This window comes from Fusarium tjaetaba (genome assembly GCF_013396195.1).
Source record: "Fusarium tjaetaba strain NRRL 66243 chromosome Unknown NRRL66243_c0000365, whole genome shotgun sequence".
NCBI lineage: Eukaryota > Fungi > Ascomycota > Sordariomycetes > Hypocreales > Nectriaceae > Fusarium > Fusarium tjaetaba.
The window spans coordinates 16246-32007 of NW_023501561.1; the positions used below are offsets into that span (position 1 = coordinate 16246).

A 15762-nucleotide genomic window follows, 5' to 3' on the forward strand; every position below is an offset into this window, starting at 1 on the left:
CTAGGTTACTGTAGGACCTGTAGGTATAGGTAGTAACCATGATCCTTGACTCAAAAAGTGACAAGTCTGAACCCATGCTCGTCCACTGGGCGTTGCTGGGAATGTCTCCGCCTGAAGTCAGCCTGAGCCTCTAACTGGGAGCTGCAGCACTAGGTAGGTGAATGGTCAAAGCTGGGCCCTGCTTGTGCAGTGGACATAGCACGGCTTATTGCTTTATTAGTTAGTCTCTTGAGCACCAGCACTACCTTGTTTCTCACCATTTGAGGGACGGCGAGGTTATGAGGTCATTCCAATCCCCAGATTCGCCCTTCAAGCCCGGAAACGAAACAGGCTAACTATCAGCAGAGAGACATGTAAGAGGGAGAGGAGATTTATCGTCTCACTAGAGGATCGAGGAAAGCACAGTCAGATTCCTTCTTTCACAGTACGCTACTGCAAATAACCTTGCCGTATTGGAAATTGCTATGATGAAGATCTTATCACGTGGAGGTGTGGAGGATTAGGGGGGCCACGTCCAAGAAACGCCAACACAAGCCATGCACTAGACAACTGTACAGAAAATGTGCGAAGTCGAATAAGAGGGCTATATACTATGGAGGTGGATGACCATCTTATGGCAATTGCCTTGATGGTGTGTGTAGCATCGGTATCTGGAGATTGAGGCCAGTGTCAAAGCGATAAACTGAAATGTTGTGACGCAATACCTAACTATAAATCAAAACACTCTTGTTGTGTCATCTTGCTTGCCAGCCTTCGGCTTCACGTTATGTATCGCTAGATTAGTATTTGGATTAACGAAATAAATTAAAGTTATACGTATATATGCTATAGCTAACTGCCGGTGATAACAAAACAGAGTGAAGCCATAAAAACATTCTTCTCGTTTCAAGGTGTGCATCAGAAAAGCGAAGCCGCGCATTGCTGCTGCTCATGCACACATACCTACACGCAGTCAATCCGATCCTTGAAAAATGCTCCACAAGTCTCCCGTCAACCCCCAGTCTCATGAGCATCATATCAACCCTGGCATCATCCTCGAGGTCTCCAGATGCTGATAGACAAGGCACGTGCAGGCTCGGCCGTGTGTATGTAGCGTCTGGACGAGGTTACAAACATTATCATCAAATTTCCAACATTCTCAAGCATGCACTAGCTCCTTGAGTCTCTTTTCAATCTTCTGTCGGCCCTCAAGAGTCCTCCAAACCTCATGGGGTGCTCCATCGACGATGTCCCAGTTCTTGAGGTTCTTGGTCAACTTGGTCAGGTCTCGCTGTTTCTTCTCCCATGTATGGCTATCCTTGATATGCTTGCCGGAGCTAATAACAACAAGCGGCGTATCCTTGTCCTGGATCTGACGGCTGGTCAGCGCATCTCGCCGAGTGAACGAACCGGCGACCAGACTCTCCTGCAGTTTGGCAAAGATGAACTTTCCATTCTGCTGGGCCGATCGTCCGTATACTCGGTCGCGGCTTGTTCGTCCACGGAAGATGGCACCGGGGATTCGGTCCAGGCCGAGTGGGGAGATAACGCCCCAGAGCCAGAGAACGAATCCTCGGCCGGGTGACGCAACGTCGTCAAGAAGATCCTCATGTAGGGGATCGACAAGGAGCAGACCTTTGATGTGATCTCCGTGGCGGGCTGAGAAGACTCTTGAATAAATCGATCCGATTCCAGCACTTGCGAGTATCCATGGTCCGCTCTCACCAGCACCAGCCAGTGCCTCACCGAGGGTATCAACCACGAAGCCTGCTGATGACGGAGATGGTGCGTTATCTGACCACCCGTAGCCAGGTCGATCGGCGAAGCAGTATCGTGAAATGGAACCGTTCTTGACGGCGTTATCCGCAAAGCCCCAGAAGTCGTATTCTACGGTTCGTTCGCCGGCTTCGAACAACACGGTGGGGAGATCGTTGCCCTGGGAGTCAGTCTTGTTGCCGTGGCAGTAGACATGAATGCGATATTTGCCGTTATCAACCGGATACAGCTTTCCTGGGTGTGGCACACCAGCGTCGAGGGCTCGTAGGATGATAGTTAAAGTGATGAGGAATACGGCCACTGACAGGATGGCGTAGGCGACCGTTGAAATCATGACCTCAGACCATTCGAACAAGGTTCGTCTCGTCTCAGCCCGACCTGTCAAGCGTTGCTCTTCCTCAGCCTTGCCCCATTTGACAGTTCGATCAACCACCAGAGTCCAGAGACTGGTGAGTAGTGCCCAGATGACAGTGGCAGCACCGACCCAGCCCTCTTCATATCGAGTCTTTTCAACGGACAAGATGAGAACCATGTCAAGGAGTATAACGCCCTATGTGTAGTGTCAGTAAGCGTGGCCAAATGCAGTAGTGTCAGTTGTGCAGACTTACAGAAATGAAGATGGCAAGAATCCTGACAGACTTGGATGGCACCTCGAAGAAAAGAAGTGTAAAGATGAGATTCGCAAGTGTCCACGTCGCGAATCCGAAAGCAAACCAAGGGCTGCCACGAGTTCCAATACCAGGGGGTGTCACAAAAGTAGAGACAAGAAGCAGAATCCACCAAACGAGCGTCATGAGGGTAAAAGCAATTGTCAAGTATCGCAGAGCTCGGATGCTCCAGAGGTTGTAGGGCGAGACTGCGGGATCATCGGGGGTAAGTAGACCAGGCTGAGTTGAGTTGACGCGGTTTGGGAGTAGTCGAGTGTGCTCATCTGGCGCAGCTTGTTCACCCTCCTCGGGGTCGTTGATACGAGCAGATCCATTTGTACCGTTTGGTCCGTCTTCGCTTGAGTCTTTTGGGGATGAGAATAGAGGCATTGTGGGAGTGGGTTTATTGTGTGTTTCTCAGTTGATCGACGGCCTCTGCTGCTGATGGATGGATGGTCTCGGTGTAAGAGTGTATGTAGGTGAGTGAGAGAAAGATGTGAATATGAGTGGACTATTCTGTCAGAAATCAATCGCTAGTGACACACGCAAGATACCATTCATAGAAAAAAGCCTATTCAATTTCAGATGATTCCCTTGATCTCAAACTTGTCCCTGGGTTCTATATAAACCCCATGATGAAGAGGCTAAAAAGTAGAATACGTCATAGGCCAGCCATTTAAGCTCCCGGATTCAACATGGCCAATCATCATCGTCAAAAGCTCACCAGGGAGTACTAGTGCGGACACAAGCTTCCGGGAGATAGAGCTTGGAGCTGAAGCTTGGCTTTTCCCCAAAACAATTGCGGTTTGGCATGGCCACTTGATCAAGAGTTTTAGTTTGTGTTTCCGATTGCAAAAACAGGGCAGCAATTGAGTTGGCCATCATCATAAGGGAGGAAGATCGCAATGATGCGTCGTAAAGTGACTTGGTGAAGGATAAGGTAGGTAGGTATCTTGAGTTCCGTGCGTCGTTTACCATCACATGCATGCTCCAGATCATATGACGGACTTCTTGTTACGGCTTTCAAGTCAGTATTAAATAATATGTAATCAGTCGGCTCCCCGACTCTTCTCGGCATTTGCCATCTTGCAAGTTACCACGCAATCATTCCGCCAGTAGGTTGGTGTCCCCAATGACGGTGGTACAACATCACAACACAATAATCAAGAATATCTCACAAAATAAATTCACTACAAGTCCACTTTATTTCTACTGCGTCCATGGCGGCAAATACTTAATCAAAGTCCTGTTTATGAGACGTTCATATCGTTCATTGACTGAGATGATGGACACGGAGGTGCTTAGTACTACGTACTCTAGGGTGCCCGTGCTTGATTTCTCAGGTCTCAAGTGTCCATACCTCTCAGGTGTCTTGGAGGAATTATCACTTCTTGGCAAGAGTAATGATAGCATCAAAGCCATACGCCCAACATTATTTATTAAGTCCGTATCGTGAGCAGCAAATTGAAGAGTGAAAATGAGTACGCTACAAATCATCCATCTTCCCGCAATCGTGACAGGGTATCTCTGTATCTCTCGTTTTTGACCCCATTCCACATGAACCTCTAGCATCTACGACGGAGGAAAGTAACCAGCGTATAGATCCCAATCTCCTTATTTCATACATCGTTACACATTACTCCATTAAAAGATATTGTTTCTGACCTCAATTGTCCCAAGGAGTAACAGGGTTGTACTCCTTGGCACTGGGGATGGTACTGATACTACTCGGGACCGAGTGAGACGCTTGACTGAGACCTGAATATGATTGCGTCTCTTCTCGTTGCTGCCGCGCACGCTCAAGTGCCTTCTCGGGGCTGGGTCCCCGTGTCGAAGTGATGGCGTTGTCGGGTATTTTGCCAATAGGCAAATGCAGCTTGATTGCCGCTTGAGGATCCTTCATGTCGATATTGTGCCGTCTGTATGTGTTCTTCTTTTGTTCCTTCATGGCTTGCGCTGATGGCTCGGCCACTGATAACCAATCCTTGACCTGAGTGAACCATCGTGATTTCTCCTTTCTAGACTTTCTCGTGTCTGTTGATGACATGGAAGTCCTTGATCTATCGTTTCCACAGAGAGACGGGTCATATTCAGATTGTGGGTGGCGTGGTATGAAAGCTGATGACCTGGGACTGACAAGTGTGTCTGTGGCTGATCTGGTAGAAGATGGCATGATTTGATGTATGTGAGGCTCGTAAGAACCACCAAGCTGAGTGTATTTCAACAGTCAAGTTGGAAATTTGATAAATGATATGGATTAGTGGAGGGTCTTTGATGTATAGGCCAAGCGGTCGGTCGGGTTAAAAGATCCAACGGCCTGTATAGGCCTGTGAAGGGAGGATATGGCACCCGGTATTTTCAGGATATGCCTTGAATAAATGAATATTTTGAGAGGCCGCGCGTATCTAGATTAGGCATAGTCCTCAACCATGTGGTGCTGGTGATCTTGGTGATGTCGCCCCTAGAGGTCTCGAGGTCTTAAGAGGTATTCTCCTTTGGCAGGAATTCTGAAAATCCGATACTGGCAAATGCAGGAACAGGTGGAACAGCGATGGTTGTGTGGCCCCAAACCTTTGGCGTTGAACGTCGACGGCGGTAGTGGCAGGATGATGCAAGTGCGCGAGTCGTGCACAGCATAAATGGAAGCACTGCCGACGGCAGCTAAAGGATCGCCCGATAGATGGAATGTGAAGTAGAACTATTGCTTCTGGAAGTGGAAGAAACAAGGAAAGGAGCGGCAAGGGAAAATATAAGAGGTATTTCTCGGGTTGAGAGGATGAGTGATGGATGATGGAGATGTCAAGTCGGAGAAACAATCACGGGGTAGAGGGGATTTCAAGTGAGAGTTGCAGAGTCACATACCCTTCAGTTATCCAAAAGTACTGACCTTGTTCCATAGCATAAGAAGGAAAACCAATAACCAACCTTGGCAGCGTCCAATAGTACAAGCAGAGGTACTTGACGTGCATTGCATTGCATTACCTTACCCATCCATCCATCCATGCCTCCTTGTCACAAGCCTTCAGCGTCACTTCGATTCCATCACACCCCTCACAAACTGGTCTACGATATCCAATCTCGGTCTAGTTTCTATGTCGAGCTGAAGGGCCCAACACGAAAATTGCTCACTTGGGCTTCTGATTGGATGTGAGTTGATATGAAGCCGGGGACCCTCTTGCGGGACGATACAACGGCGAGACCTTGTGGCTTTGTCTTGGTCTCTGCAGTAGTCGAAGTTGTCTCCGAATGTTTATGGGTTGGTGGCTTCGACGGCGAGTTCAACAGATGAATTTGCCCTGTAAGAAAATAATATGCTAGTGCTGAATGCCGAGGCACCGTTTGCTGATCTGGTTCTTGTTGCGAGGCCGTGTCTTAGTAAAAGGCGTCAAAGTGTAGACTATCTTCACAACCCGAGGATACCGTTTTTTAATAGCCCAAAAGTGTTAAACGCCTCTACTGACGATCATTAACCAGACCGGAAATCTGCAGCATCTCACGTTGATGTTTGGGTGGCTGGCTAGCTGGACCTTAGATCAAGTGGTACAGAAAAAGCAATTAATTATGCGGCATGCGGTTATTCATGGCACTCGATGTGTCGATCAGGTTGTTAAGCTTTTGAAAAGTCAACAACCATCATCTTGATGAAGCACATGCTGAACTGAATCTTGCGATGCAAATCATTTTACTAACTACAGGTAGGTACCCAGTACTTGGCTCATAATGGTGTTTGCTAACAGAGTTCACTACTGCACGACACTAACGGACTTGTGCTCCGTTGGCTGGAGACATTTTCGGATTGCTCTACAGTACAAAGTCCCCAACAGAGTTTATCGTCTCCCACTTTTATTTCCCATGCCCCTGACTACCAGTAACGTCTTTTACGAAGGCTTGGAAAATGCCGTGTCTTGGTGCACAAAGACAAAGCCAAAGCCATATTGGCTGAGCGCAAGGCCGCCATTGCACAAAGGCTGAGATGGCGCACGAACATCAAGCCAGAAGTCTGACTTTGGAGCTCTTTTTGGATACGGCAGCATGTCTGAGACCTATTGTGTTCAGAGGCTTTCCGAGAGCTTGGTACAATGGGAGTCGAGACCAAATGATCGACAAATCTCGGTTCAACGTTTGAACCTAACAGGATGGATGACTTGGCTCGCACCCGGGGGATAGAAACGTCACCCATCCTTACCTAGCCATCGAGCTGAGCGTGGCAAGAGGCGAAGATGCAAGTGCCCGCCCAAGTGCTCAGCATGTAACGTCCTTAGACCTCAAGCCATGTTGACCTCAGAAAGGCCTCCGATTTGACCTCCATGGGTGCTCAGACATTCTCCCTATTATTCAACTCTTTAAAGCTATTCTTCTTTCCTGCATACGCTAATACGCAGTCAGAAAGTCCAAAGAATCGCCTCCCTCCTCACCTCTTCATAGCTGAGACATTGTGTCTCTCGAGTCTCGAGGGAATAATAATCAATTTCAGCCTGTCAAGGCAGCTTTGTGATATCAACGCCACTTTAGTGCATATGGACGTATGACAAGAGCTCGTCATTTTGATCCTGTAAGACCATACATAGTCTACATATATCCCTCTAAAAACGCGTGCCCTGCAGCATAAAGAGCCGGCTTGTCCCTGTTTCGTTTATGCTTGTGCCTTTGGAGAAACGGAAGTGAAGTGAATGTCTCAGATGGCCAAATTATAGGATGGTCTGTGCTTACTCGCATCGGAGCTGGCGCGAGATCTTGTCCGATCGTTAAACAATTATGGAGATCTTTCAACAGGGTTCATCCTAGCCATCTGTCCATGGATATCCATGGGCACGGTTTTAAGGTCGCTGTGGTCCACTCTTTTGCTGATGCACCGAGACACAGGCTCACTGAGCTGAGGTTGAGACGCCTAGAAACCTCACGATGCCCCTAGTAAATGGAGACGCCCTGGCGCTTTCTCTGAAAACAAAGCTACTCGTCACATTCATGCGCTTTGGTCTCGATATGTATCTGTGCATAGGTAGTTGCACTGGCTTAACCCTTGCACGATTCTTCCGCAACAGAAATAGACCGCTACCTAGGTATGTACATAACATGTATGCATCTGACGTTACATCCAAAAGCCGCTCCTTTCCTGTCCTTACCTTACCTTAGTTAATCAGACTTGGCTGATGACCCCGCCATAAGCTGCTTCTTCAGAGGGTTCACGACAGCCCGATCGATTACCTTGTTGAGACACCTGACATCCGTTCCATGTCCTGGGCTGCTTTCACCAAGCGTCCCGATCCCGTCCCGTCCACTTCTCTTCTCACTTCCCTCATTTTCGGTCCTGTGTCCCACGTCCTTGTTCCTATTGGACCATTCACACTTCCATCCTCCTCCGCCGTCATCCGGAGCTCTCTCTCCCGTGACGTCTCCGTTCTTCGGTGCCTAGGTACCTAGCTCACGCTCAACTTGCGCAAGAGCTTACACCTTTGTCAGAGTCAACAAAAGCAATTTCTCCAGCGGCGCAACTCGATCATGCCCGCCCTCACAATCAACGCCGACAACCCTCCCAGCAATAATCCCCCTTCTCCGACCCGACCGCCTGTTTCCCCCATCACACCTCCCTTGCGTCCTACCCAACGCCCCGCGACTGCAACTGCAAGCGCCGGCGCCGGCGGTCGTCCAAGCCTTACACATTCACAGCCCGACCAGGCTGCGATACCACCGCCCACACCTCAACCAATAGCCTTTGATTCCAACCCAGACGTCATTGCGCTCAAGTCGGCGATTTCCATTCTACAGATTCAGCGGCAGCGCGCCACTGCCGACATCCAGGTCCTCAATCGCGCAAAAGACGAAGCCGTCCAGGACCCTGAAGCTTTCATAAAAGACCTTGTCGCAGGCAAGATCAACGCGCCTGCAGATGATGGCGATAGCGACAGCGACGATGAAGATACACCCATGAGCGGTCAGGACAGCGGCAATCAGCAAGACCCCGGTGAAGGGTCCTCCAAGCAGCGCATCACTACCCAGCCACCAGCATGGACGAATCTTCCCCAGCCGCAAAATGTGGTTCGCTGCCCGCCCATCAACTGGTCGCAATACGCTGTGGTCGGTGACTCCCTCGACAAACTTCACAACGAACAAGTCACGCGTCCCAACCAGGGTACACCAGCAACGATTGGCGCAAACGGCATGTACGAATTCAGAGGTGAAGGGAAGCAAGAGAGGTACCAAGGCGTGGCGGCGCCCTATAACCCAACCCAGGAGCGTCTAAACAAGAAGCCCAAGAGTAGGAGGTCATGAGAAACGATGGCACCATGAGTTACGAAAGAAATCGCATACACAGATTCGAAATATTGTCTTTTGACGGAAATCAGGATGCAATGGGTACATTATGTTCAAATATCGGCGTTAGAGGATAGATGGATGGCGTTTCATAGAGTGCAAACAGTTATGCCGATCACTTATTCTGGTAACGGTGGAATATCTGAGCCTCAATCCACCTTGTGTTTGAAGAAAGCATCTTCATTATAGGAAGGTCTGCGGTTTCGTAATCCCAAATCAAGAGTAAATCGATAGGTTTTCACTGGGGCAAGGAAATAGAGTGACTTGGTATCTCATATGTCTAGTAGCTTTGTGTTGATTGTGCCACACGTATCACAACCTGGTCACGGTAAATCAAGTCAACTGCATTTTAAAGAAATGGTCCAATCCTCAGACCATGTCATTTCAGCATAAACCACAGGCCCCCAACGCCATGTAAATTAGATCAATGCCCCTGATGTTGGCCCAGTACGCCCCATGATGTTTTCATCTAAAATCCTAGTATTAAGCCTGACGGAGCACGCGAGTTACTCTGGGAAGTCCCTGTAAATGTCGATTAGCTTGCGCGTAGAATGACTGCAGGATCTTGATTAGGTACTGACTCCATGCTCTGCTGTACGGATCGGCGAAGACGTCGGTTGTACTTCTTCTTGTCGTCTGGGCTTCCTCCCCAGTACATTTTGGTCGCCTCCGGGTTCACAATTTTGCGTGGGTCATAGGCTGGCTCGTCATCTTCAAGTATCGCAAAGATGGCATCAATATGGGATCGTACATCTTCCCTTTTCATAGGGTTCGGAGTGTAGCATGCTGTACCATCTGCAGCGATGTGATGGTGAAAGATCTTGGTCTCGAACTTGACACGAGGTTGCTCTTCGGGGAAACGGACGCTGAAGTTCATTTTGATTCTGAACAGACCACCGTCGAGGTTGGTCATAGGGCGTCCGAAGTAGGTTATGACCCAGACGAAGGGGTTCTCGTTCTCGAGAAAAACGTCATGCGGCATATCACCTCGCTTGAATACTTCGACAACCTGCTCGAACTGATGCTGAAGGTTAACAGCAACAGTTGTCTCCTTCTTCTTAGCTTCTAGGCCCTCAGCGGCCCATTTTTCAGGCTCCGCGTCGATGGCAGCCTTGATGGCATGCAGGCGGCTGCTGAGCTCGGGATAATTGAATTTCCCATCCATTGAGTTGTTTCCTGGTGACTCAAACGGCATTCTTGTAAAAGGCTGGTTGGGCTTGGTCTCTGATTTGCCTTTTTCGATCGCAGCGAGGTATGATTCGTAATACCAAAGAAACCGGCGTTTGCACAGATCTTTGAAAGGCTCGAAGGGGACGGTAGCCTCGTCAATGTCATCATCATCCATATCATTCGCTCCTGGAAGACTGTGCAACTGGGTGCCACTGGTGCTCATTCCGAGATAGCCTTCCAGACGTTGGATGACACTGATACGTAGTGTCTCGTGTCGAATCTACCAGGGTTAGAGGGGTTCTCCTGTAATTTGAAATGGCAACAGACCTTTTGGATATAATCCTTTTGGTTTTTCTTGTCGCTTTCATCATTGGCATCCTCGAAGCCCGGTTCGTTCTCGTAGGGGTTAGATGATAGGAGACTTTGGATGGATAATAAGATTGATTCAAGTCCTTGTGCAGATGACCACTCCTCTCCACGCTCACCACGCCATGTTCTAGCCATTGTCAGTTCAACCGCCTAATCTTCGACACAATTATAATACCCTAGAATTGACCTGAACGTGTTAGCGCATGAGTATAATGAAGTAGCAATGTCTGATTACTTACAGACAGACTTTCCCGTTGCTGTATACATTGGGGTTGAAGCGACAACGTCCCCCGTTTGTGGTGACACAGACTACACTCGGGGATCTGGAAGGATACTCTGTCACCGAAGATGAGACTATAAGCTTTGTCCTGGTATGGGGGGACTTTACCTTTGTGGAACCGAATGGCAAACTGTCGAGTTGAATCAGCCTATCTTCACGTAGACAAGGATAAATGCAGCGCTCACGACATACCTCGAAGAACCCAAATTCATAGGGAGTCTCATGGGGACCCATGATCAGGGCCTTTACATTGCGAACATCGATGTCGCGACATGCTACGGCGAGCGCTGTAATAAAAGGCAGTCGCGTGGTCAGTTTCTTCTTTCGAATGCGTGGTATATGCCATTTGGCAAAAGCGACATACACAAGTCACAGTTCTTCTGGATGTCACCCAGCTCCTTGGTATAGTGTTAGTATCTCAAAGGTGGAATCGTGAACGAAGGGATGGGAATGCCAGCGAATGCGGGGCAGCGAACCTTGGAGATGCGAATGATAGACTGGTCCATGGCGCCTCGTATGTTGCAGTCTAAACGTTGACGTTTGAGGACGAGCGCTGACTGCAGAGTGCGACGCACATGGACAAGTTGCTTCCAAGTGTGAGGCTATTGGTGTGAAAGTTTTGAAGTTTTGAGTGGTGGTTGTCAAGTTACTAAGGTAAAAGGTAAGTGAGGTGAAGTATAACGTAAGGTAATGTAAGGGTAGATGTTGGAGTCTCGAGGTGGGTAGGTTGTGTGAGCAGGTATCAATCATTAGGACCGTAGGAGGAAAGTGGGGGAGGCGGGAAGCTCATGGGGGCTGGCAGGCAGCTTTCAGACACCTATCGGCAGACAACAAAAGTTAAACCTGCCTATTAATGTCCTATCTACAGAGTACCTAGGTACTTCTGAACCTAAAGACGACTCCTATTGCCTACCTAGCAGGTACTAAGTAAGTAGGTGCCTAGGTACTAAAAGATTAGTGAAGTGACCAAAGGTGAGTACGGATGTTTGTTATATATCAAGGAAATGCTGTTGCTATTATTCACTTTGTTCTGCTTCACAGCTATTTACGGCCTTTATTACAGCAATCAGGACAAATGTTTATGATTCCCACAGCAATTAAACCCCAATCCAGCACCTACCTACTACTACCATAGGTAGCTATGTTCAGTGCCTTGCATTTTCTTAGACAAGCGTTCCTAATCATCATCATCATGTAAGGTGGATCGTTGTTTGCTGGGACGAGCTTTAGCTGTCTCTGAGATATATCATGGGTTTGCTGGTCAAGGCCCGTATCCTAACAAATAACGGGATAAGTGAAAACTCATACCAACTTCCAAGTCTAATCACTCTATTTGCTCTTCTGATTCTCTCTCCCCTCCCCCTTCTCAGTGAAGTTAGGTGATATGTCTGAGTAGGTATTTGGTTGATTGCATGAAATCTACGGAAGAGCCAGGGAATGCAGAGTGTGTACATATGTTGCAAAAACATGGCTTCTTATTTGGGCATTATTTTGCTTGCTTTCTGAGTGAATGAATGAAAGAAAAAGAATAGAAATACCCATAAGAAATGTAAAACTGTAAGTAGCAAATGCATATACACACTTGTGAATTCTGAGCGCCAACAATTATCATTTACATCAAACCATGAAACTACTAACCTAACCTATGGATACCTACCCTAGGTACTTACCTTACCCTGGAGCTCAAAGAGGTGGGCCCGGCCGGGTGCTGCCTTACGGAAGTGCTGTGGCTGTGGTTGCCAATGGTGACGCGCTGCGCGTTTCTTTAACGCGTAAATTGGTTTTCCTTAGCTCCCATCAACGCAAGTCGGTGATTTTATATCACCATTTCGCACGCTGGTATCCTCCGCCTTCACCTACAAGCTCGGCCACAGGCAGTCCGACAAGCCAGTATATAATTGAATCAAGATGGCTAGCTTTTTTGACCTCAAGGCCAGAAAGGCAGCAGCGGCAGCCAACGGTAACGCTGACCAGAAGCAAGATAAACCTTCAAATGCTCGAACTCAACCCTGGGTCGAGAAATAGTACGTGAAACTCGAAATGCAATATATTACTCGAGGTTTAACACAACCAGCCGGCCAAAGACCCTCAGCGATGTTACTGCTCAAGATCATACCGTTGATGTGCTCCAACGGACACTGCAGTCCTCCAACGTACAATACCCCCTTGCTCTGAACTGCAAGAAGCTTCAATACTAATCCTTCATAGCTCCCTCACATGCTGTTTTACGGGCCTCCCGGGACAGGCAAAACTTCGACAGTTCTGGCACTCGCCAAGGAACTATACGGTCCCGATATGATCAAATCGAGAGTCCTCGAGCTCAATGCCTCCGACGAGCGTGGCATCTCTATCGTCCGAGAAAAGGTCAAGAACTTTGCGCGAATGCAATTGATCAACCCGGCCCCCGGCTACAAGGACAAATACCCTTGCCCTCCCTTCAAGATCATTATCCTCGACGAGGCCGATTCCATGACACAAGATGCCCAAAGCGCACTGCGACGAACCATGGAAACATACAGCAAGATTACTCGATTCTGTCTCATTTGCAATTATGTGACTCGAATCATCGACCCGCTTGCTAGTCGATGCAGCAAATTTCGTTTCAAGAGTCTCGACCAGAGCAATGCAAAGAAGCGACTGGAGGAGATCGCAGAGAAGGAGGGCGTGCCACTCGAGGACGGCGCTGTTGATGCACTCATCAAGTGCAGTGAGGGTGATCTTCGAAAAGCCATTACTTTCTTGCAAAGTGCTGCTCGACTCGTTAGCGCCAATGCACCGGACAAGGAGGCTGAGGGTGAGGGTGACGAGGTGATGGATGTGGACAAGAAGGCGGTCACAGTCAAGATTGTTGAGGACATTGCTGGTGTCATTCCGGACACGACCATCGAGGATCTCCTCAAAGCAATACGTCCGAAGAAGTCAGGATCCTCCTACCAGATCATTTCGGACGTCGTTGAGAAACTAGTTGCAGATGGCTGGAGCGCAGGTCAAGTGGTCAACCAAGTAAGTTTTATCCTTTGTATCACCGAACTGCTGCTAATAACTCCCGTGACAGCTCTACCAAGCCTTAACATACGACGAGACGATACCCGATGCACAGAAAAACAAGATCGTGTTGGTTTTCTCAGAAGTTGACAAGCGATTAGTAGATGGAGCAGATGAGCATCTCTCTATCCTCGACCTGTCAGTGAGGATATCGACTATCATGTCGAAGAAGTGAGCTATCGGCTCTGTATCTAGTGTGCTGCATCAAGAGATGAGGGACGGAGTCATGGCTAGAAATGGGTTGGCGTTTTAAACTGGCTCGATATCACCGGACATCTATTGTACTTGTCGCTGTTATTCTAATCCTGAGCTGCGTCTCCCTGACCAATTAATCCGAGGTTACCTTGCAGACTAGACCAGGCATCTCTCGGCTCTGTGATTCCTTTCTCTGTATGCCTTCTCGCCTTGCTTGGGGATTTGGGACCTCCCTCAAGCCAAACGTCACCCTCTGTTGTATCGGCTTGTGTTTCTGCTTCCTCAGCCACCTCGTCCTGACCCAAAAGCTCGTCAATCTCTTGTAGAGTCTGCATTGAGTTTTCCAACGCAAGCTGTCCACCTTCAATCTGCTCTGCCACATTTTCTAGCGTAGTAATCTTGGCCGAATCTGTAGCGAGAACCCAAGGTTGTACCTTGCCTGTCAGACCTGAGCGTTCGTCTGACGCAAGGAACTCTCCCAGTCCAGACCTCCTCCGAGACGTTGGTGCCACCGAATGAGATGGAAGCAGTTGACTTTCTTCTTCCAAATGACTGAGCGACTGACAATTATCCTTGATTTCTTTCCCGAGTGTCGTATTTACATGTGCTTTTTGTGCTATCATGGCCCTCTGCTTTTGGGAAAGGGCAAGGAGAGTCTCGATGTATGGGGTCAGGAGATAGGTACTTGATGCAGGTTCTGGTTCCTCAACTTGTTGCTTGGTGGAGGAGGGTGCCAGAACGGGAACAGCCGATGACTCGAATCGTGCACCAGCAGAAGCGAGGAGGGACCGCCTCGTTGCAAGATAAGTGGCGTACTTTTCTTTGATGTTGCTGAGATGGTCGTTTATCGTCGCTTGGTCCGCTGTTGATTGGCTATGCCCCTTGGAGCCGTCCTCATCCCCATCGTCATCCCCTGATGCCTTGCTCAACTCTGTCTCAATCCAATTGATAAGCTCATTCCTTGTTGTGTTGAGAGCATGTAGTCTGATCCCATTGCTGATGACATCTGGTATGCTCTGAGCATTTGCTCTTGTTTCCCGAAGTAGCTGCTCCTCTCGTCGCAGAAGGAGTTTAGCCCTCAAGACCGTCTTTTCAAGCTGTGCCACTTGTTCTGTCAGGTCCGTCTTCTTGACACTCTGTTGTGCGACAAGACTGTTCACCACCTCTTTTGGAACACTCGGTAGACTGGTAGCATCATGAAAAACATCTTCAGGGTCTAGATATTCAGGAGCAGCGGCTGGCTTTTGCATGAGCGAGTCCAAGTGAGTTTGGACGGCTGTAAGTCGCGCTTGTTTCGCCTGGAGCTTCAGAAGTGAGACCTGCTCTTCCAGTAGCTCATTGCTGGATGAGAGCTCTTTGGCTAATGACGAGGAGGGAAGATTAGATTGGGCAGCATCTTCGTAATTTCGACGGGCCTCAACATTTGCCTTTAGAGCCTCAATGTACTCCCTGTAGATTCCCTTCGAACTTGGATCCAGAGTTACGTCGCGAGTTGGATCTGCCAAAGACACAGGCTGTTTGACTGGGCCATCATGAGAACATGTTCCGAGATGAAGAGCCAAAACTCGCCGAATGTAGTTCACTTGTTCCCGTGGCTTGATATATGGATCAAGCGTCTTCTGAAATGTCTCAGCGGTCTCAGAAGATTTTGCCATTGTGAATCATCGTTTGTCGGTGAAGAAATCCCTGGCCTAGGTTTGTTGCTCTGGTCTCGGTGAAAGTAAATAGACGAAATATATTAGTCCATGGGCGGCAGCTCAGACAGTGCTGAGGTGTGGCTAGTGTTTCCCCTGAACCAACAACAGGGTCACTACATAATAAATTATAATCATAAAATATTTCTTTCCATTATAGTCAGAGTCTATATGCCGAAATAATTCTCTTTATAGTCTTATAATCACTCAAATCTATAACGAAGCATAAATTATGAGATAAGCTCTGGCCCCGTATGCATTTGCGCCACACAGGCACTTATCCGAACCTGGCCTA

General features: G+C 48.4%; 6 protein-coding genes across 6 annotated transcripts; 2 read left to right on the forward strand and 4 right to left on the reverse strand.

Annotated features, from left to right (window-relative positions):
* Window positions 1-1138: 1138 nt before the first annotated feature.
* FTJAE_12854 (mitochondrial integral membrane protein) lies at window positions 1139-2792 on the reverse strand (the record flags this gene model as incomplete). Its single annotated transcript, XM_037345938.1, has 2 exons — window positions 1139-2305; window positions 2364-2792. 2 exons carry the CDS (start codon window positions 2790-2792, stop codon window positions 1139-1141), a joined length of 1596 nt encoding a protein of 531 aa, XP_037200110.1.
* A 1276-nt stretch (window positions 2793-4068) lies between these two features.
* FTJAE_12855 (uncharacterized protein) lies at window positions 4069-4575 on the reverse strand (the record flags this gene model as incomplete). Its single annotated transcript, XM_037345939.1, has 1 exon — window positions 4069-4575. The coding sequence occupies one exon, from the start codon at window positions 4573-4575 to the stop codon at window positions 4069-4071; it is 507 nt and encodes a 168-aa protein (XP_037200111.1).
* A 3326-nt stretch (window positions 4576-7901) lies between these two features.
* Window positions 7902-8672, forward strand: FTJAE_12856 (uncharacterized protein; the record flags this gene model as incomplete). Its single annotated transcript, XM_037345940.1, has 1 exon — window positions 7902-8672. The coding sequence occupies one exon, from the start codon at window positions 7902-7904 to the stop codon at window positions 8670-8672; it is 771 nt and encodes a 256-aa protein (XP_037200112.1).
* Window positions 8673-9249: 577 nt separating this feature from the next.
* On the reverse strand, window positions 9250-11039 carry FTJAE_12857 (ubiquitin-conjugating enzyme; the record flags this gene model as incomplete). The annotated part of the gene is made up of 8 exons (XM_037345941.1): window positions 9250-10164; window positions 10212-10380; window positions 10429-10440; window positions 10493-10589; window positions 10642-10681; window positions 10726-10820; window positions 10898-10931; window positions 11010-11039. The coding sequence occupies 8 exons, from the start codon at window positions 11037-11039 to the stop codon at window positions 9250-9252; spliced, it is 1392 nt and encodes a 463-aa protein (XP_037200113.1).
* Window positions 11040-12441: 1402 nt separating this feature from the next.
* FTJAE_12858 (replication factor C subunit 2) lies at window positions 12442-13753 on the forward strand (the record flags this gene model as incomplete). The annotated part of the gene is made up of 4 exons (XM_037345942.1): window positions 12442-12557; window positions 12608-12686; window positions 12742-13536; window positions 13589-13753. The coding sequence occupies 4 exons, from the start codon at window positions 12442-12444 to the stop codon at window positions 13751-13753; spliced, it is 1155 nt and encodes a 384-aa protein (XP_037200114.1).
* A 124-nt stretch (window positions 13754-13877) lies between these two features.
* On the reverse strand, window positions 13878-15428 carry FTJAE_12859 (uncharacterized protein; the record flags this gene model as incomplete). Its single annotated transcript, XM_037345943.1, has 1 exon — window positions 13878-15428. The coding sequence occupies one exon, from the start codon at window positions 15426-15428 to the stop codon at window positions 13878-13880; it is 1551 nt and encodes a 516-aa protein (XP_037200115.1).
* Between the last annotated feature and the right edge of the window lie 334 nt (window positions 15429-15762).